This window comes from Benincasa hispida, chromosome 10 (assembly GCF_009727055.1).
Source record: "Benincasa hispida cultivar B227 chromosome 10, ASM972705v1, whole genome shotgun sequence".
NCBI classification, from domain to species: Eukaryota; Viridiplantae; Streptophyta; class Magnoliopsida; order Cucurbitales; family Cucurbitaceae; genus Benincasa; species Benincasa hispida.
The window spans coordinates 5,803,847-5,825,711 of record NC_052358.1 but is presented as its reverse complement, the minus strand read 5'-3'; the positions used below and the strand labels follow the sequence as shown (position 1 = coordinate 5,825,711).

General features: G+C 31.9%; 2 protein-coding genes and 1 long non-coding RNA gene across 4 annotated transcripts; all 3 read left to right on the top strand.

The window, feature by feature from the left end:
- The first annotated feature begins 3,286 nt into the window (after nucleotides 1-3,286).
- On the top strand, nucleotides 3,287-5,570 carry LOC120088114. Its single transcript, XR_005484822.1, has 2 exons — nucleotides 3,287-3,537; nucleotides 4,472-5,570. It is a non-coding gene; the product is annotated as an uncharacterized LOC120088114 (long non-coding RNA).
- Nucleotides 5,571-7,557: 1,987 nt separating this feature from the next.
- On the top strand, nucleotides 7,558-10,811 carry LOC120088111 (ABC transporter G family member 23). Its single transcript, XM_039045183.1, has one exon. It carries the CDS (start codon nucleotides 8,809-8,811, stop codon nucleotides 10,759-10,761), a length of 1,953 nt encoding a protein of 650 aa, XP_038901111.1. The 5' UTR covers nucleotides 7,558-8,808; the 3' UTR covers nucleotides 10,762-10,811.
- A 6,676-nt stretch (nucleotides 10,812-17,487) lies between these two features.
- LOC120087585 (hydroxyproline O-arabinosyltransferase PLENTY-like) lies at nucleotides 17,488-21,389 on the top strand. 2 transcript variants are annotated; one of them, XM_039044401.1, is made up of 9 exons: nucleotides 17,488-17,716; nucleotides 18,284-18,734; nucleotides 18,965-19,032; nucleotides 19,125-19,326; nucleotides 19,533-19,630; nucleotides 19,738-19,807; nucleotides 19,901-19,972; nucleotides 20,198-20,311; nucleotides 21,087-21,389. In XM_039044401.1, exons 2-9 carry the CDS (start codon nucleotides 18,333-18,335, stop codon nucleotides 21,147-21,149), a joined length of 1,089 nt encoding a protein of 362 aa, XP_038900329.1. In that variant the 5' UTR covers nucleotides 17,488-17,716; nucleotides 18,284-18,332; the 3' UTR covers nucleotides 21,150-21,389. The 2 variants fall into 2 exon arrangements, with proteins under 2 accessions (XP_038900329.1, XP_038900330.1); XM_039044402.1 differs by lacking the exon at nucleotides 17,488-17,716 and adding an exon at nucleotides 17,733-17,883.
- The last annotated feature ends 476 nt before the right edge of the window (nucleotides 21,390-21,865 follow it).

The window sequence follows — 21,865 nt, the reverse complement described above, 5'->3', positions numbered from 1 at the left end:
TCTATAAAAAATAGAAAAAAATCTAACTCAATTCTTATAGTTTGAATTTGATAGTCTGATTGTTTGTGTTGTCGGGTCAATTGAATATCATTTATTTTAAAGTCTCTCTTTATTTTATTTATCAGGTCATTTGAGTTGCTTTTCATTTACCGGAAGTTTTTCGATAATTTCATGGAAGTTATCAACTTCAATTATTAATTCCTAGTGCGTAATACATTTTTTATCTTTGAAGTTTGATCTCAATGTCTATTTAGTCATTCAAGTTCTAAAAGAGAAATTTTAGTCCCTAACATTTTAGCAAATAGTTCTAAAACAGAGTCGGAATGAAGAAGCAGGAGTGATGTGTCATTCTTGTTTTATTAATTTAAAATTATTGAAACCTTTATCTTAGTTTTATTTTCTCCCTTCCTCCCACCTTCTCCAACCAAAGGTTTCCTCCTTTTGTTGCCAATCCACCGTTTTGCCTTATTCCTTTCTTTCATTCTTCTTATTTTTCTCTAGAAAAATTATGCAATGAAATTAAGAGTGCATCTTTGATTATCAACAAAGGAATTGAGTTACAAGGTTGACTGTTTTGAGAAATTAGTCAAAACCTTTTCCTCTTTCCCAACAGAAGAAGTTCCCTCTACTCTTGGAATAAGTAGAAGAATAAAAGATAAATTTAAAACGAAAGAACAATAAAACTAGGAATGAAAAAACTCTTAAATAAAAAATAACAAACCATCAGAATTTCACTATATAAAAAGTTATTATAATCACGTAGAGTAATTTATTCTCCCAACCTCAATTCAAGAGTCCTCCCTCCCTATGTATAATTCTCTTTTTCAATCTCAATTATAAGAGTACTTTCTCAAAGATTTTAAACTACATCTTTTAATCCCGCATTTAAACTAGAGAATACAAAAGGTGTTAGTAAACTAGAACGACTGAAAACCAAAGCAAACTAAGATTAGAAGCTCCCTACTAACTAGTGTTTTATGTGAGACAACTACACTTCTAATGTTTTGTTAAAATTTGTTCAACATTTGTTCGGAAAAGGAACGAGTTGGTTGAATCAAATTTGTAAAGATGAGAATAGATTAGAAGCTCTTCCTTGATCTAAATACCTTCAAAGCAAACTAAGATTAGAGAAGTGAAAACTGAAAAACCGCCATAGAATTTCTACTGCCATGTCAACATTATGTTAAAATTACTAATAATTTATGGAAGTTGATATCTCCGCTAAAATTATCCACAAACTATTCATTAGATAAATGTTGGATGAATGAAAAGCAACTCAAACTAGTTTTGATAAAAGGATGAAAAATTTAAGCAAATGGTTGAGGCATTTTTTTTTTTTTTTTTTCAAACGTTGATTTCATATGAAAAGACAAACTTTAAAATAGGGATTTTTAAACGACCTGACAATCCAGATAATCCATACCATCCATCTCAAGCTATAAAGGTTGAGTTGGGTTAGTTCTGCTTGGATTGGGTTTAGTTTGTTGTTGGATTGAGTTGAATCTTTAGTTATTTTTTTTCTCGTTTTTTTTTCGGGACTGACCTGATCCAACCCGAGTTACATATGTTTTAATATTTAGGATTTAGCTTATGCTCCAAAAGTTAAATTTTCAACGTTTTTCTTTTAAGATTGTTACAATGTTCTTCTTTGTTTAAAGTTTGCAATAGAAATCATGAATATTTGATATTTAACATTAGAATTTTATGAGATTTTATTTATCAATTTGTAGATAATTTTAAGTATTTTAAAGTAATAAGAAAAAGAACCCTAAACCGAAAACCCAACACAACCAATAGTAGAATTTTCAAGTAGCCAATCCAAACTTTCAAGTTGGTCCAAAAAACCTCCCCTAATTGAACCGAACCAAACCAAATCTATATACAGTCCAACTCTAAAAGGACATCTTTGACCTTATTCGAATCTTACTACCTTATTTTATTACGTTTATATTTGAGGTTGAAAGTTCAATTTCTTACTTTTTAAAATGGTTTGACTAAAAAAAAGAGCACACTATATCAAGGTGTTCAAATGACTCGAGAACTCAAATTACCTAAACCATAAAGGCCGAATTATGTTATTTATTTATTTATTTTTATTTTAGTTATTTTAGTTATTTTTTAGTTATTTTTATTATTTTTTAGTTATTTTTATTTTTTTTTATTTTTTTTGTGGATTGGGTTAAAAGATAGAAAAATTGAAATTTTGGTCGGATTGATCCTACCCAAACCAAATATATAATTTTACTTTTAGAACTTTAGGATTTACCTTTATCCACCAACTCATATTGATTGACATCAAAAGGCAAAAGGCTTTCTCCTTTACCACTTTCATTTTCCACAACCTTTTTCTTGATATAACTTTTTCATCTTCTATTGATTTCACATTTTTTTTTTTAATTTTTTATTTTTAAAAATATTAGTGAGTATTTTAAATAAAATAAAAAAAAGTAAAAAATTTAAAAAGAAAAACTTAATCACCCAATCCAACCCGATTGATCGTCTTGAATACGATTGTGATTGGATTGAAAATTTTTGAGTTGATTCAGAAAGATCTCCCTAACTCAATCTGATTCGTGTACACAGGTACCTCTTCAATTACTCACCTTAAAAACACAAATTTTATTAGATGCTCAACAAGTTTCTAACAATAACAACACAAATATATTCATCTGCCGAGCTAGTTTAGTGGGTTGTAGTGGGGATAAGTTTGGGTCTAGAGTTTTTGAAAAGTTTTTAATACATGAAACTAGATGCTTACTACTAACAATTCTTTTATGATTGATTCTAAGATCAAATTGTTTATATAAAGAATTTGATGACATCATTTACACCTTCTAAGTATTTATGATCTTCATTCTTAGTTTTAATTGGGAGCTACCAGCATCTGATAAGGCACATTAAGTAGAAAAGTAAATTGAATCAAAGACCTGTATACAGAGAAATGAGTAGAGCTTAATCTATACTTGAGCTTTAAATATAAAATCATTTCCAGCTAAACCTAGCTAGATGTTCTTGATGCTTAGTTGCTGTTGCTTTATCTGTAGCTTCTCGTTTCAAGGTCCTTTTAGCTTGTCGGCCTGTTTTATCTTTGGAAGCATGTTTTTGTTATAGAGTCCCTTGATGAACTAGCTCTAGCCAATTCTGGCTTAAGAACTCGTCGGACTTCTTATCGATCTGGCCTCATGTAACCCATTGAATCACCGACCATCGATTTTTTATTCAGAAATTTGATGATGCCCCAATGTAAGCACTCTCAAACGAGTCTCGACACTACAATTGTCTGCACAAATAGTAACAACATATTAAGCAATGAAATGGTTAATTAAACAAAAAAAATACTTCATGTAGCTTTAACTAGAAGAAGTAACTTTAATTGGATATAGATCTAAGATTTTAATATGGAACTTGAACTTCCAACTTCTTCTCTATTTTGGAGTGCTCATTCTGACTTTGGCATCGGAGCCCTTTTTTCTTTGTTTTGCAGGACATCTCTTCTCCAAATTATAAATTTATTATTACTGTCACATGAAAGTTCAGGTGTGTATTCTCCTGTTTGGATTTTGGCATCAACAATAAATATCATGTTCACAATTCATCTAATGTATACTTATACTATAATATTTAACTTTGAACTTAAGAGTTGTTTACCAAAAGTTTCAACTGAAGTCCTTAAACTTTGTATTATATTTTATCTTAGTTATCAATATTAAAATTGGTGAAATCAGGACTCGTAAGTGACTCAATCTTTTTTTGAATATGTGATAAGTTGTTTTAAATTGCCAAAAAACTTTGGAATTAAAGAACAAAAGGTCTTCATGAGGATTAATCAAAGAACTTCAATGAATTCATTGAAAAAGTTGGAATAAAATGTGTTTGTCAATGAAACTTTGGTCAAAGAAAAGTGTTAGCAATTAAAGAGGGTCTACAACTAACTTAACAAACGGGTTTGAAATTTGGTGGTCCTTGGCTTTAATTCATATAAATTGCAAGTCTAACTCTTAGCCTCGAACTTATATGATCGTAGAAATTGTCACAATACAGTTATATAAGTTTGGGTGTTTAAATTTTTATCAATTAGGTGTCCAATTTCTAGATTATTGTAAGTTTGAGAGTCTCATTTTAACACTTGTACAAATTTGAGGGTCCAATTTTTGCAATAGAAAGTTCGAAAGCATAATTGTAACTACCATCATACATATGGAGTATGATGGTCAATCTATAATTTCCCATTCTTTGAAACGTATAACATAAATTAGCATAAGCCATGGTCTTATTTAATTGATTGATTATTGAACTTAAAATGCTTGCTTGGTGGGACTCGGATAGAATTCTGTTGTTCTCGGAATTCAGTGACTTATTGTATAAGGTGTTTGTAATCTACATCTATTGGATAAGGTGATGCTTTTATACTTTGAATACTGTTATCTTTTTAAATTACTGTTCTTATTATATATTTCTTGTGCATTGTTAGCATCCATGACTGTATGTTTGAGGAGAGTGTGTGTCTGCTTCTGAGAGCTTCATGGTGTAAACCATTGATTGTCGAAGAACAGAAGGAAACCTATGATGATCCTGAGGACGATAAGTAATATCGTTACGAGGATGACGATGAAGAGTTTGAGGATGCTTACCTGGGTGTCTCACCAAGTTTCCGTATCGAAAATTGAAGGTGGGGAGACAATGGATTCGTGAGGGCAGGTCGACAAGAAGCCCGACCCGTTGTTAGGCCAGAGTTTGCTGGATCTTATTCATTGAGGGAGCCTATATAACTAAACATGCTTGCAAAGATAAAAACAAGTTGACGAGTTAAAGGGATTTGAAACGAGAAGTTGCTGATAAAGTAGCAGCAGCTAAGTATCAAGGACATCTAGCTAGGTTTCTGATTTTATGTTTAAAGCTCGTGTATAGAATAAATTCTGCTCTTGCTTTTCCCTATTCAATTTACTTTTGTATGAAAATTGGATTTCAAATACAATCATGAAAAAATTGTTAGTAGCTAGCATCTAGTTTTATGTATTAAGCTTAGCTCTACTATAATCCACTAAACTAACTTAGCTGATGAACATTTTTTTTTTTTTTTTGTTTGTTGTCATTGTAGCAACTTATATAGCGTCTAATAAAATTTGTCTTTTTCAAGGCGATCAACTAAGAGGACTAGGTTGAGTTGGGAAATTTTTTTTGGACCAACTAGAAAATTTGGGTCGACCAAATTTCCAACCTATCACACAATCCTATTTCATGAGGCCCAGCCGAATCGGATTGGATTGGGTGGTCGTGTTTGTTTGTTTTTTTGTTTTTAATTTTATTTTGAAATTTTGCTAATATTAAAAAATTGTGGAATCAATAGGAGATGGAAACTGAAAGAAGTCGAGGAAAAGAAGACCAACTGCGACGACTGCTGCAACTGTAAGGGAAGTCCTTTGCCTTTTGATGTCTATCAAATTCAATATGGGTTGGTGGCTAAAAAGTAAATCCCAAGTTTTATATATTCTTATACACGTACGTACATATAATTTTGGGTCTGATAGAATCAATCCGACCAAAAAAACACCTGAATTTTTTTCACTAAAGTTTCTCTTTTATGTATTGTATGTATGAATTTTGCTTTTGTGTCTTGCCTGTCTCTTTCCTCTGTCTTTGTAGTTTATTGTTGGGTTGTGTATATATATTTATCTCTAACCCTTTATGAGATTACGTTTTATATCATGTTATTTCTCTCTGTTTTTCACTTTTTATCTCTGGAGGTAATTTTAATTTCAAAACTTAACTGGTTACTCCACCATTAATTATTGTGAATGAAATCCTCTGGCTTGGATTGCATTTCTTTCTTATTGACAAAGTGAGTATAACTTAATTGATAGTGTGTTTTTTTTTAGTTAAACAATCTCAAAGAGTAAGGAATTAAACCTTCAATCGCAAATATAAGTATCATGGATGTAGTTAATTTAGATAAGATCAAAGATATCCTTTTGAGTGGTGTTTTGGACCCCAATTTCAAGTAGTGTAATGGGCTATAATATTTAAACCTATAGGATATTAAATCTTTTAAGTAGATGATCACCATGAATTGAATTCATGACCTCTTAACCCTTTATCGAGATTATGTCTTCCTAGACCCTAAATTTCAAATATGTTTTTGTAACAATGTTTACTATTTTCTACTTATCTCTTCTTTTCCTTTTTGCTACCTTGTGTATGTATATCATCTTTTCCTAATTTCCATCCGGACTAAAATAGTATGCACTCCAACCCAGATTATTATAACTCAAACTAAAATAATTAACACCTTGTACCATGATAACTATACAAATATATTCTTAAGGTAAATATGCAACAATCTTGTACCATCCACACTCAATGTTATTTATGTTTACTTGTCCCATTGTTTGATTCCTTAATCTTCGAAATTGTTTAACTAATAAGAAAAAAACAAAATATATCAATTTGGGGTGTTCAAATAACATTGAGAACTTGAACTACCTAAACTATGTGTCGTCTTTTTTTTTTTTTTTTTTTTTTGTTGGGTTAAAAATTAGGAAAAAAAGTTGAAAGTTCAAGTTGGTTCTCGGGTCGAGGTGTTTTTTTTTTTTTTTTTTTTGGGTCGGATTGATCTACCTGACACAAAATTGCCTGAATATATATACATAATTTTACTTTTAGAACTTAGGATTTACTTTTAGCTAGCCCACATTGACACAAAAGGCAAAAAGGCTTTCTCCCTTACAGTTGCAGCGTTCTTCTCTCTTTCGATTTCCAGTTCCCTTCTTTCACTATCAACTTTTGCCATCTTCTATTGATTTCACAATTTTATTAATATTACCGAATTTTTAAAATAAAATTAAAACAAACACGATCAACCGTTCCAACCCGATTGACCCTCATGAATAGGGTTGTGATTGGGTTAAAAATCTGACTTCTCTAAATTTTCGAGTTTGTCCAAAAAAATCTCCTTAACTCGATCCACTCCTTGTTCACCCACGAGGAAAAATTTTATTAGATCCTCGATAAGGTTGCTACAGTAACAACACATAAAACATGTTTACCAGCCAAGTTAGTTTAATGGATTATAATGGAGTTAACTTTGAGTCTTGTTTTGAAAAGTTTTAATACCTAGAACTAGGTGCTAGTTGCTAACAATACTTTTATGGTTGAAGTTGAGTTCTAATGTTTATACAAAGTAAATTGAATCTCATAATTGTGAAAAGGGAAATGTAGAGCATATTCTATATGGAAGCTTTGGACATAAAATCATTTCAAGTCAAACCTAACTAATTGTTCTTGATGCTTAGCTGTTGCTGCTCTATCAGCAACTTCTCGTTTCAAAGTTCTTTTAGCACATCGATTTTTTTTTATTTTCGGAAGCATGCTTCGTTATAAGTTCCCTTGATGAACTAGCTCCAAAAAATTCTAGCCTAAGAACTTGTCAAGCTTCTTCTTGATCTGGCCTCACATAACCCATTGAATCGTCATTGTCGATTCAGCGATTTGATGATCCCTATATAAGCACCCTCAAAAGGAGACTTGACATAACAATTGTCTACACATAAACAATAACATATTAAGCAATGGAGTGGTTAAGAAAAAATAACATGTTTACTTTGGTATTTATGCTTTCTAGAGTTCTCATTCTAATTTTGGCATCGGAGTTCTTTTTTCTTTGTTTTGCAGGGTCTTTCTTTTCCAAATTACAAATTTATCATTGTTATCACGTAAATATCAGGTATTTTCCTCTCTCCAAGTTTTTGCATCAACAAATATCATGTTTATATATGTATACTTAGAGCGTAACACTTATCTTTGAACTTAAGAGTTATTTACCAAAAGTTTCAACTAAGATACTTAAACTATGTATTATATTTATATTTATCTGAGTCCTTGTTATTAAAATTGGTGAGATCGTGACTTGTAACTCTAACTTGAAAGTGTTGTTCAATACTCTTACATATCTAATGACTTGTTTTAGATTGCTAGAAAGCTTTCAGAATGAAAGAACAGAGGTTTTCATGAGGATAAAAATAAGAATTTCAACGAGTTCATTAAAAACATTGGAAAGAAATGTGTTGTCAAGGGAAACTCTCAATTTTAGGAATCTCGAGAGCTTCAATGAAACTTAAACAGAGACGTGTTAGCAATTAAAGATGGTCTACAATTAAGTTTGAAACTGGATGGTCCTTGACTTTAATTCATTTAAATTGGGTGCCTAACTCTTGAGCCATCAAACTCATACAAGTGTTAAAATTGTTCCCTCAAACTTACATAATTGTAGAAATTGTAACAATTGTATAAGTTTGAGGGTTCAATTCTTTTTATCAATTAAAGGTCTAATTTTCACAACTATTGAAAGTTTAAGAGTCTAATTTTAACTAAGAAATTTGAAGGTATGATTGCGTGTATATATATATATTTCAATTCGCCCCCTTTTGTCTTTTTAACGTGATCATCCGTGCAAACAACTCCGAAAATTGTGCTTGGCCTTGCTCGGCCGCAGCCTTCTGGATCCGGACAAAGTTAAAAAGTTTAGGCCAATTTTCATGGAATTTAGAATAATCCCAAAATAAGTCTTACCTTCCGAGAGAATAGTCCAAATATATTTCTGCTCACCAACGAGACCAACTTCTTCGGTTTAAATATCAACTGAAAATTCTTCTTTTGCAATCAATCTTGGTTGGTCCAACTAACAATCTCAAAGCACTCAATTTCTGCATTCTCAAGCCTTCTTCTTCTTCTTCTCCTCCTCTCTCAATGAGGCTTGTAGTCGTAACCATGAAAATCTCTGCAAAAGCTTGAGCTTGACTTCTTCACCCAACAATGGCGGTTTGCTTGGGAAAACGATGCATTGCAGACGATACAACCACCCTCTTCTCAACATCCAACTCGCCGGAGGAAACCACCAGTATTTCTTCCTCTTCTTCTCACCACCACTCCCCACCACTCACCACCACTAGGAAACTCTCTGTCAGAAATCTCTCATTTTCTGTTCTTCCAAAAAGGTCCATACCCACTTCCTTTTCCGAGCTGATTCGAAGACCAAAACCCATTAATGTTCTTAAGTCTGTCTCATTTGTGGCAAGAAGTTGTCAAGTGCTCGCCATTGTTGGCCCAAGTGGAACTGGCAAATCTTCCCTGCTCAGGATTCTATCAGGAAGAGTGAAAGAGAAGGAATTTGACCCTAAAGCAATCTCCATTAATGATCAATGGGTGAAAAGTCCTGAGCAGCTTAGGAAGTTGTGTGGGTTTGTGACACAAGAGGACAACTTGCTTCCTCTTTTGACTGTAAGAGAAACCTTGATGTTCATGGCCAAGTTGAGGCTCAGAGAATTGGCTTCAGAAGAGAAAGAAGAAAGAGTAGAGAGATTAATGCAGGAGCTTGGTTTGTTTCATGTGGGAGATAGTTTTGTAGGAGATGAAGAGAAGAGAGGGATATCTGGAGGAGAGAGGAAAAGGGTTTCAATTGGAGTTGAAATGATTCATGATCCACCAATTCTTCTGCTTGATGAGCCAACTTCAGGCTTAGACAGCACTTCTGCTCTTCAAGTTGTTGAGCTAATCTCTTCAATGACCAGAAGTAAACAAAGAACTGTGATTCTTTCAATCCACCAACCAGGCTACAGAATCCTCCAATACATTTCCAACTTCTTGATTCTATCCCGAGGTTTAACAGTTCATTTTGGAAGCCTCAAATCACTGGAAAAGAGGATTGCTGAAAGGGGAATTCAAATCCCAATTCAACTAAATGCACTAGAATTTGCTATGGAAATCATAGATAAACTGAAAGAAGATTCAAGCCCACCAACTTCCCAAATTGAAGAAGAAGAAAACCAGCTTTTCTCCACCCCAATTTGGCCAGAAGAACCCATTGAAAGAGTTCAACAACACAACAATAGCAGCAAACAGATATCAATCTTTTCCTTATCACATTTCCTAGAGATTATGTTACTTTGCTCAAGATTCTGGAAGTTATTATACAGAACAAAGCAACTATTTCTAGGTAGAACATTGCAAGCTATTGTTGGAGGAATAGGGTTAGGAAGTGTTTACCTGAGAGTGAAAAGAGATGAAGAAGGAGTTACAGAAAGATTGGGCCTCTTTGCTTTCAGTCTCAGTTTCCTTCTCTCTTCCACAGTAGAATCTCTCCCCATTTTCCTGCAAGAAAGAAGGGTTCTAATGAAAGAAGCCTCAAGAGGAGTCTACAAAATTTCCTCTTACCTAATAGCCAACACCATCATCTTCCTCCCATTTTTGCTCGCGGTCGCGATTCTCTTCGCCGCCCCAGTCTATTGGATCGTAGGGCTAAATCCCTCAATCCAGGCCTTCGCCTTCTTCACCTTCGTCGTTTGGCTCATCGTGATGATGGCTAGTTCGTTGGTGCTTTTCCTCAGCGCCATTTCGCCGGATTTCATAACCGGAAACTCCTTAATCTGCACCGTCCTTGGCGGGTTTTTCCTCTTCTCCGGCTACTTCATTCCGAAACAGAACATTCCGAAATTTTGGATGTTCATGTACTATATCTCGCTGTATCGGTACCCTTTAGATGCGATGCTGGTGAATGAGTATTGGTCTGCGAAATCGGAGTGTTTTTCATGGATCGATCAAGGGCGGCGGCGGTTCTGCGCTCTCACCGGTGCCGATGTGCTGAAGAACAGAGGGCTTGAGGGGGATCTCCGGTGGATGAATGTAGGGATTATGATTGCTTTTTTTGTGTTGTATCGATTGCTCTGTTGGATTGTTCTTGCTCGTAGAGCTTCCACCACAAGTATATAATTTTATTTTTTTTGCATTAAATAAAATAACGTTGAACTTGGTCGAGAAAATGGTTTTCTTCTTCATGTTACAAAAAAGTAATTGATAAATTTTTTCTTCTAAAAAACCCACAATGGGATTGTTTCTATGAACTTTTGATTTTGATTCTAATCGGGCTATTAGATGTCAATTGGTTAAACGTTATATCATTAATCATGTCAGGTTTAGTTCTTGACTTTCTATTGATCAATCACTACAATAATTTAGTTGGAGTTAGCATCCATGCTCGTAAATTTAGTTTCTTCGAGATCTAGATTGGAGACATTAAAAATTTCAACTAAAATCCTTAAACTTTGTATTATATTTATATTAGTTCTCTAATTAAAATCGATCAGATTATAACTTATAATTGTTGAAAAAAAATGCAATAAAAGAACCTAAGATTTTCATGAGGATCAACATAAGAACCTCAATGGTTTCATTGAAAGAGTTGAAAGAAACTATGTCGTAAAAAAAACTCTCAATTTTAGGTATCTTGAGAGGTCAATGAAACTTTGGTAAAAGATAAAATCTTAGGGTCTACCATTAGCTTAACAACTTGGTTTGAAATTGGATGGTTCTCAACTATGCTCACTTTAACAAAATTTTATTTATTTATTTATTTTAATAAAACATTACTTAATTATTTATTTGATATATGTTTATCCATAATATACCAATAATATTACGTGATAAAGGATTGACTAAAGAAATATTATTTTTTAAGGTCATTTTTGTTCAAACTAGTTCGATAAAAATTATTTAAAATGCACTTGAAAGTGTTTCAAATATTACTTTGAACAATTTTCAAATTTTTCAATTTTTTTTCACAATGACTTATTTTCAAAATTAAACATTTGAGAAGTTAAATTAAACACACTATAAAATTATTACTCATTATAAAAGTTTTTGATATATGTCCACTTCATTTATAATTAATAATGTGACTTATTTTAATTTGAACAATTATTAAGGTGGAAATTGAAATTTGAAAATAACACAGGCGCTATTTACTATACTAAATTTAAATTAATATCATAATCCGTCGTTAGACCCGGAGGTTATTCGTTGTGCTGTGGAAATTACTACCTTGAAGGTAAATACGGTACGATCGTGGTGCAGACTGTTTTTGTCGGTTTAAGTTAAAACAACTCCCTCTTCAGACGTACACTTGTTGACTGTAAGGTTGGAATCAAAAGAGATAAAGGAGGTGAAGAGTGTGTAAACGCTTTAAGGATTTAAAAAGAATAATGAAACAAAAAAGAAATAAACCATATTTTTTTTCTCAAGTGCAATTGCCCAAGTTTATCCCTTCATCCAAATGAAGGCTTACACGTGTAGGAGAAGATCCTCTACTATCTCTATACTCACTTTTATAAGTCACTAGAGATGCTCTCCTATTTATACCTTCTAGTTACTCTTAACTCTCGGACAAAAGAAAGTTGAATTCATTATGTGACTCTCTTATGGGCTTGAACCTTGATAAATATGGGTCGTTCACAACAAACATTGGTATAAATAGTTAGGTTAGGAATTTAATATTAAACATAAAAAAGATTGTATTTTAAAAAATGCAACTAAATGATATTATAAAACTTTACATGGACAATAAAAGAAACTAATTAAAAGGCTCAATCACCAATTGAGACCCTTTCTTTTATTTGTTGACGCTGATTTGGTATATTTAAAAGATCAACTAGCTATTGTCTACTGATCAGAGCAACTTGTCACATTTCTTGCAAATTAATTAATAAATTATTTTTTTTAAAAGCATATTTAATTCTTATTAATTTTGTGTGTTTAATGCATCTAGAATACTCTATGTCCTATGATACCTTAATACTCTATGTCCTATGATACCTTAAAAGTAAATAAATACTTACTATATGTTACACAACAATTTTAAATTTATTCTATGCATTTTATTTTTTTTCTTAAAGTAGTATCAAAATTTAAATCTCCGACTTTGATAGTTTCACATAAAATACTAACGAAACGATCAAATTTCATCTTTGCACAAAAAAAAAAAAAAAATTAAATCAAAATTTATTAACTTACTTCATTTCATACAGATTCTGTTATAATTTTAGTTTGTTTTATTTTAGTAATCCTTATAATTTCCTATTTAATTTCTTTTAGGAAGCTATATAAATACTTGACGTTTATTTTATTTATATTTTTAGGATACCACATAAAATTTTATTTTAATTTTTTAGGAAACCTCATACATTTTATGTCTAAACAATTTTGGGGGAGAATTTAGACCACGTTTAACCCATTGAAAATGCAATAGATCAATAGGAATGAAAAAAATAGATTCCATTTGACTATTTTTGTGTTGTTTACTTGTGTTTTGCATTTGTACTTATACATGGACTTTACATTCAAATATGTAATGAAATAACGCAATCTGATTGATGAATAAAGAATACTCAACTCGATTGCACCTGAGAATTACGTTGTATCGTTATCGTTACCACTATAGTTGCCGACTACCATTATTGTTACAGTTACAGTTGAAAAATTATCAATTTTGACATCTTTACCTTTATCGTTACCGTTATCGCTTGACCCTTAGAGGTAAACGTAGAATTAATGGTAACAGTAAATTTGACAAAATTCACAATTTTAAGTAAATGTGATCAAAATCAATCCAATTATGTTTGCGATTCAAGTTTATTACAAATTGATTCATCATTGAAATTTCATTACGATTATACAACAATTTTCATATATTTTGGTAAACGTGGCCTTAATATATTATTTAGATTTTTTTTTTTTTTTTTTTTTGTGAATCTTTCATCTCAAAGTTGATAGCCTAAATTTTATATCAGTTGAATTACGTTATTTTTTACCAGACAATTGTTTGGTGTTAAATAGGTTTAAGAGTTGGAATTTTCTTTTCTTCCCTTCTTTTTTGGTGTAAGGTAAGAAAAAGGATTGAGCAATAGTACAATTTTTGTAGAACAAACATTTTTAATGCCCAAGTCAAACTATGGTTTGTTTCGAAGCAGAAGAGAGAATTCAATAAAATAATCAAGCAAAAAATTTAGATTTGTTTTCACTCGATTTCTTATTAGAGTTGTCACTCCCTTTTTAAGAACATTTATATTTTCAGTCAAATTTAAAAAACGAAAACAAAATTTTAAAAGTCATTTTTTTAACTTTCAAAATTTGGCTTAATTCTTTTAAAAACAAGACAGAAAATTGATAACGAAAACCAAATAACTTATACGTACAGAAGAAGTATTTATAAATTTATTTTTCAAAATTAAAAAAAAATCAAATGATTATTAAATGGGACTTAAATTTTATTGAATAATCATTTGATTTTTTTACTTTTGTTTTTCAAAAACTAAACTTCTATATACTATTTTCACCTATAAATTTCTTTGATTTGTTATCTACGATTGAAAATTGATTTTTAAGCCAAATTATGTAAATTAAAAAATATTTATAGATTTTAAAAACTTGTTTTTATTTGAATTAAGATAATAATTCGAATGTTATCTTAAGGAATATAAGTAATTGTAAAGAATTTGTGGAAAAATAAACTTAATTTCAAAAATAAAAAACTAAATGGTTTATAGACTCAAGTTGCTAGATGATACAACTCTGAAAAAAAAAAATCGTAGTAACCCTAAATTTATCACGGTCTCAATTTGAACCCTAAATATTTGATAAATTTAATTTTATCAAATAGATTCCTAAATTTAAATTATGAATTCAAATTTTACCATCAATTAAACTTCCACTAATTCATAAACTAATTTTAGCATAAAACAGCGTACAACTTTTCATGAATTCATTAATTAAAAAAACAATTTGCAAAAAACAACATTGACCAATGCACGAGCAGAAAAATATTGACCATTAAATAACTTTTTCAAATTTCACAAAATTTGGGGGAAAAAAAAAATATAATTTTTCTCCGGGTCGTTTGGATTAAAGTTTTCTCAATGCCCAAGAATTAAGGATGCTTGAGAATTATATATCTGAAATAAAATTACTGGGAATCAAGAATGACTATGTTGAAAATGTTCTCAACTTTTCCTGGAAATAAGTAATACATATGTTTGGTGTTACATGAAAATATTATTAGATCACCCAAGTAAATATTATTTTTGTTTAAATTGTGTGATCACTTTCAAAATTTTGTGTAATTATAAAGTATATAATTAATAAAAAAAAACTTGCCTTAATTGATTTTAAATAATTAATTTATGTAGTTTTATTTTAATTATACAATGGAAGGCAACACTAAGTTGTTGAAGGAAAATGGTGATTGGAAGGGGAAGAAGAAGTGAAAACCCACGGGTATGCAATTTATTTACTTGTGCGAATTGCCTTTTCCAAAATAAATAAACAAAGCTCACCAATCAAACATGGACTTTGTAAGTCCATCCCCATTTCCACCCTCTTTCCCTTCCAACCAAATAATCCATAAGTTTTCATCAATATCATATATCAATAATTTGAGGTGAGAACTTATTAGAAATTTAAATTGCAATACTTTTTAAAAAATGTTGCTACACTACTTAAGATTAAAATTGATATTGAGTGACTAATGATCTAATTTGATAAATCTAGAGTCTGAAATTGATTGTTTCCAAAATTATGTGGGTACGATATTTATTTCATTTTATAGAAAAAGGGAAACAAATTAAAATTAGCATGTCATTTGGTTATTTTTTTTTATTTTTTTATTTTTCTTTTCACATAAAAAAAAAATCTCAAACCAAAACTTCAGTTTTTTTCCTTGTTAGTCAAATTCATAGAATGTTTTTTTACGAAATTTCTAATTCATTTTATTTTATTAGTTTATACATAAATACACCATATAAAGGTTTTACTCGTAAATTTGTATTTTATTATTTTAAGAAACCTCATATATATATATATATATATATCTTTTTATTTTATTTTAATTTTTTTTTTTAAGGAATCCTCATAAATTTTGCGCCTAATTAGGGAATGAATTGCTTGTTAAGATTAAATATTACGTGTAAGAGAAGATTATATAATTAATGCTTGCCAAACATCTTTTAATAATACCCAAGTCAAATCATGGTTGTTGACAAATGGAGTAAGTACTAACGACAATTCAAAATCTCAATTGGGATCTTAGGGCTTATTTGAGAGTAACTTTTAAATAATTAAAATTATTTTTATCAGTTTAAAAATCAATCTAAACAGGCTATAACCGATGCGAACATAGCTCAACTGATATATGGATGTGTTAGCAATGAAGAGGCTCGTGGTTATCTATATTATGTGTGTTTCTTAGATTGTCATTACTATTCGTTGTGTGGTTAGCTATACTTAGTATTAAAAACATATCATTGATTGAATAGGCATAACATCCTCTCAAGCAATCAATATTTGACTTTATATTAGGATGAAACCATCATAGTCCTTATTTGTATCTCTATGCCACAAAACGTTACCAATCATTTTCATAGGTGTACAAGCGTTCCCAACTATCTTATTGAGTATGTTGTATATTAATTTACATTTAATTTATTAAAAAATATCATAAGTTTTTTTTTATTCAACAATATATCATAGGAAGTCTGAACCTCTAAGCTCTTGGTCGAAGACACATGTCAATACTAATGAGGATGACAATGAGGTGAAGCAAGCTGAGAATGCACTCTCTAGCTCTGTCCATTTGAGAAGTTTTCATCCTTGTACCTGCCCCAACCCTTTCCCGTTTCGGGGAAACTAATCAAGGAATCCCTTATTGAGGTTTGAGTCCCACAGAGAAAAAAATATATGTTTTCCATTTTATTATATATTTATTAAAATCTAAAAAATAGATAAATATAATGCAATTGTATAAGCTCGTAGTTTTATTTATTTATATAGTTTAAAAAACAACAAAAAGTAGTTCGATACAGATTCAAGAACGAGATAGGAGGCTCGAATTAAATATCCATTTAACCCCTGTACTCAGTCAAATCTTGAATTTTTTGACCCCATAGGAAACTTTGTCATCCTTATTTATTAGTTGAGTTAGGCTTATGTTAATAAAAAGGACATAGTTATTTTATTACTATTATTTTTATTTTTTTACAACAATCGGGTGGAGGATTGAACCTCCAACCTTTAAGAACGGAATTCATACCAATATCGCTAATTAGACTTAGTATACATGTGTTCATGAATACTTAGTCTATCACATACATGATCTTGATAGACACATTGATCATCTTATGCAATTATTCTCTTAATAATAAATAGTAATGATAATAATAAAAAAGACCAAAGAAAAAAGGATTGGATCTAACAAAATGACAATAAGCCTAAACTTTGAACAGTACTAAAAGGATATTCTCAAAGTAAAAGCGGCTTCAAAGATTTACTTTACGAACATCAAAATTATGCATTTGTTTTTGGTATAATATGAGCAAGAATGATTAAAGCCAATGAAGATGAGTTTAAAGTTTAAACCCATTGGACAACAAAGTTGATATATACAACAAAAGTAATGGATCTTTATTCTGCTCTCTGGGTGGATTTTGATTCCACTCAAACTAAACTTTTTTGTCTAAATGGGAATTTAATTTAAAACAAAAAAGGAAAAAAGGAAAAAGCTTTTAAATTGATCCATAAAAGTTTGTCGTAATCCAAAATGTCGCACCAAAAAGATGGCCCCATGTATATATATCACAAGGAACACGGCTGGTTACCACATAGATTTCCATAAAAAAAATTGACCCACAACCTTATTTTTCTTTAATTTTTTATGGGCTTCGAAAGTTTTTGCGAATCCCCCACGTTTCGCCCATTTTCCCCTTCGTTTTTGTTTTCTTCTTTGGTCTAAAGGGTTGGCGTTGAAATACCCTTTTGAACCCAAATTCTATTGACTTTTTTCTTTCTGAACTTTCTTCTGGATTTCTGGGTTCCTTCGTTATTTGTACGTTTATTTCTTATGGTATGAATCAATGTCGTTTCAGTTACTCTGTAGTTTCCGTTTCTTTCATCTTCTTATTTGACTGATTATCTCCATTTCCCATTTCCTTTTTCATCTGGGTTGGTTTTTGTGTTTGTACTCTGTTGAGTTTTGACGGCTTCAGCTGAATTTCTGAATTCCAGATCTGGGTTTGTCATTTCACATTTTGATATGTTTATATATGCATGCCCTTCCTCTTTTTTAGCCATTTTGTTCTCTGATATTCCTTTTGTTGTGTTGAATTTAGTTGAATGTTTGAGGATGAGTAGATTTTGAAGTTATTGTGCTGTGCTGCCACTGATGTAGCTTCATTAGTTTAGTTGTGGTGCTCCTTACATTTTATCCGTTGATTTTCTGATGCAGCATATACATGTCCTTCCTCTTTTATAGCTATGTTGTTCTCTGGTATTCCTTTTGTTGTGTTGATTTTAGTTGAATGTTTGGGGATTAGTAGATTGTGAAGTTATTGTGCTATGCTGCCATTGATGTAGCTTCATTAGTTTAGTTGTGGTGCTCCTTACATTTTACTTGTTTGATTTTCTGGTGTAGCATTCTGTGAAACGACAAGAAGCTGCTAAAGGTTGAGAAATTGAAACCAATGATAGGGAGAAAGACTTCACCAGGTTTTCTGGTGCTTTTGGCTCTTGGGTTTCTTTTTGCTTCTTATAACTTGCTTACCATGTCTGTACACTACAAAGCTTCGAAAGGGAGTTGGTTGGCAGATGGGTTTAACTTGTTTGATCCAGTTATTCGAGTGCCTGGTCGAGCTGAACGGGCAGGGAAAACCAATTCAAAATACCATGTTGCTGTCACTGCAACTGATGCTCCTTACAGTCAATGGCAGTGCAGGATCATGTATTATTGGTATAAGAAAGTGAAGGATCTGCCTGGTTCTGACATGGGAAGCTTCACTAGAGTTTTGCATTCAGGAACTCCGGATAATTTAATGAAGGAGATTCCAACTTTTATTGTTGATCCTTTGCCAGAAGGCTTGGATCGGGTGAGATTCTGATGTTTCTTGTTCTGTTTTTAGTAGTTTTTCCAGTTGCTCTGCTTGAAACTTCACTGGTTTGTGTTAGTTTATGTCAGCAGTGTTTCCTTTGTTCCTTTTTCACTCTTTAAGTTCATTTAGACATTTGTTTTTGGCTTGTTGTTCTTATATTCTGTTCAGTTTTGGTTGTCTTCAACTATGGCTGAACTTAATGCATTGAATTTTAATGAAAAATTCAGGGTTATGTTGTGTTAAACCGACCGTGGGCTTTTGTTCAATGGCTGGAGAAAGCAAACATTGAAGAAGAGTGAGATGGTTTCCAAGTTTTTCTGGTGAAGCTTTTCTTTTCCTTTTCCATTTGATGAAATCTGAGGACAAGTGACTTTTTGACTGATGCAGATATATACTAATGGCAGAACCCGATCATATATTTGTTAAACCGTTACCAAACTTAGCTCACGGGAAGAATCCGGCTGGATTTCCGTTCTTCTACATAAAGCCAACTGAACATGAGAATATCATCAGGAAATTCTATCCTGAGGAGAATGGTCCAGTGACCAACATTGACCCCATTGGAAATTCTCCTGTCATCATTGAAAAGGTAACTTTTTTGACTGCCTATGAACTTTTGTGATTGATGCGAAGGCAGAATTACAAAAACAGCCAAACAAATTACCTCTGCATGAAAATGTATATTAGAGTCGAAGTTGCTATCGTATAGCTTAAGTGGTTGTTATATTGACCTGCTTCTTCAATTTCTAGGATGATTGATAGTACTGAATCTACTGACTAAGTTTTCTATATTAGACGCTGCTGGAGGAGATTGCACCAACTTGGGTGAACATATCCTTGAGAATGAAAGACGACCCAGCTACTGATAAAGCATTCGGTTGGGTGCTTGAGATGTGAGTTCTACTGAGATTGTTCGTCAAATTGGCACTTGGTAGTGGACTTGGGATCAATGTAACAGCTTTTGGCTTTTTTTTTTTTTTGTGTGTGTGTGTGTGTGTAGGTATGCTTATGCTGTAGCTTCTGCATTGCACGGTGTGCGGCATACGCTCCGCAAGGATTTTATGCTGCAGGTTTCGCCTATTTTGATCGTTCTATCCATCCATTAGTGGTTATGTTTTGGAGCCCTTAACAGATTATTGACTTCCTGTGCTTGAGTGTTTCAGCCTCCTTGGGATTTAGAAGTTGGTAGGAAATTTATCATCCACTATACCTATGGATGTGACTACACTATGAAGGTACAGATTCATCTCCAGTCTCTGGGCTGGAGTAAGAAAAAACTGGAATTGACAGTCATATCAAGTGAAAGCCACAAAGTTGTTGATTTTGTGTTTGTTTGTTTACTTCTCATTCTTCTCTTTTCTTTCTTTTGCTGTATTTGTCGATATTGATCAGTGTCACATCTGAGTGTTTCATCAGTAATTCTCAGCAGTCTATATGTTAACTCATCTTTTGATGGTCAGGGAGAACTGACATATGGTAAGATCGGGGAGTGGCGCTTCGACAAGAGATCGTTTCTCAATGGTCCACCACCAAGAAATCTTTCCTTACCTCCTCCTGGAGTACCCGAAAGTGTAGTAAGTATTTGTTCATGGAATCGTATCCTCTTTTGATGTTTCTTATCCCAAAAAAAGAAAAAAACAAAGAAAAATCTCATCTCATCTTCTGTAAAATCTCTTTGAGAAACTGTGAATTAATAACCTGTTTCTAACCTATAACCATCACCACCATCATATGAAGATTTCATCTATGTTCTAGTCTATCACCACCATCACACAATCATAATCCTTCCATGATAGGCCATAGCTTTTAACCATTTATGTATTCTTCCCATACAAGGAGAACAACTTAGCCCATTCGGATTATGTTTTCACCGATAACTCTATCTACTGGATTGAAGTTTGAACTTTAATGCATGTTCGAGAGTGATTTTGAAATTGTTAAAATCACTTATGTTCAAAATATACACACTTTTAATCACTCAAAAATTAATTTACTATAAATATTTAATTTTACACTTTTAAATGCAATTTTCATATAGTCATAATTTATCGAGAATGATTTAAAGCATATTTTAGAATGGTTTTGCAATGCCCAGAATTAGAATCAATCTCAAATATAATTACTACTACCTACTCCATAGTCTTTCGTTTTTCTTCTTTGACGTCATCGTTGATTACCTTTAAGATATGCTTTGTTAGACAAGAACGCTGCGAGGTGAATCAAAACCCTGTTTATAGAAACATCTCGTGCTGAGTCAGGACGAGATTTGCTCGGTTGTTTTCGTGTGTTTAGAAGTCAACCCTCTTGAGGAAAATTGAATGAACTCTTGCACTGCTTTTGATTTTGCAGGTAAGGCTTGTAAAGATGGTAAATGAGGCAACTGCAAATATCCCTGGTTGGGGGGAGTCATAAACTGGTGAGGGAAGTAACAACAATCAAACCTTGGTTTTGGTAAATATAATACACACTGTTACTGTTAGCAGCAAAAACTATGGTGGGGTTTATGTTTAAAGTCACCAAAATACCAATCAGCTTGAGAAGAGAGAACAATATGAAGAGGGGAATGTAACCTGAGAAAATAATTGTATAGTTTTTTAAATGAAACTTTTGAGATAAACTTTATAATATACCATTAAATTCTTTAGCGCACAGTATATTCTCGTGATTTGTACGTAGCTCAAAGACTTTTGCCACTTTTTATCTTCAATTCAACTCTTCAAAGCAATAATATTTAGAGAGAGAGAGTGATATGGGGTAAAATGTTGAGAGTAATCTTGCTAAAAATTATTTAATTCTGGCCAAAGCTTTAGTTTTAGTTCAATTTATCAAGACATATACTTATTTTCTTACCTGTTAAACCTAAAATAAATAAATAAAATTCAATTCGTTTGATTGGAGTTTTTAGAGGAAGGAAATATGCTGGGGCATACAAAGTCCATGTTTGATAAGTGATTTGAGATTGATCGAGTGCTATTTGGATAAATGGATGCAGTTCGGACTAGACTAAGGTCATATTTACCAAATTATAATGAAAATTGGTGTAATCAGAATGAGATTTTATTGATGGATGAATTGTAATAGGTCTGAATTGTGAACATAATTGGATTGTTTTTGGTCGTGTTTATCTA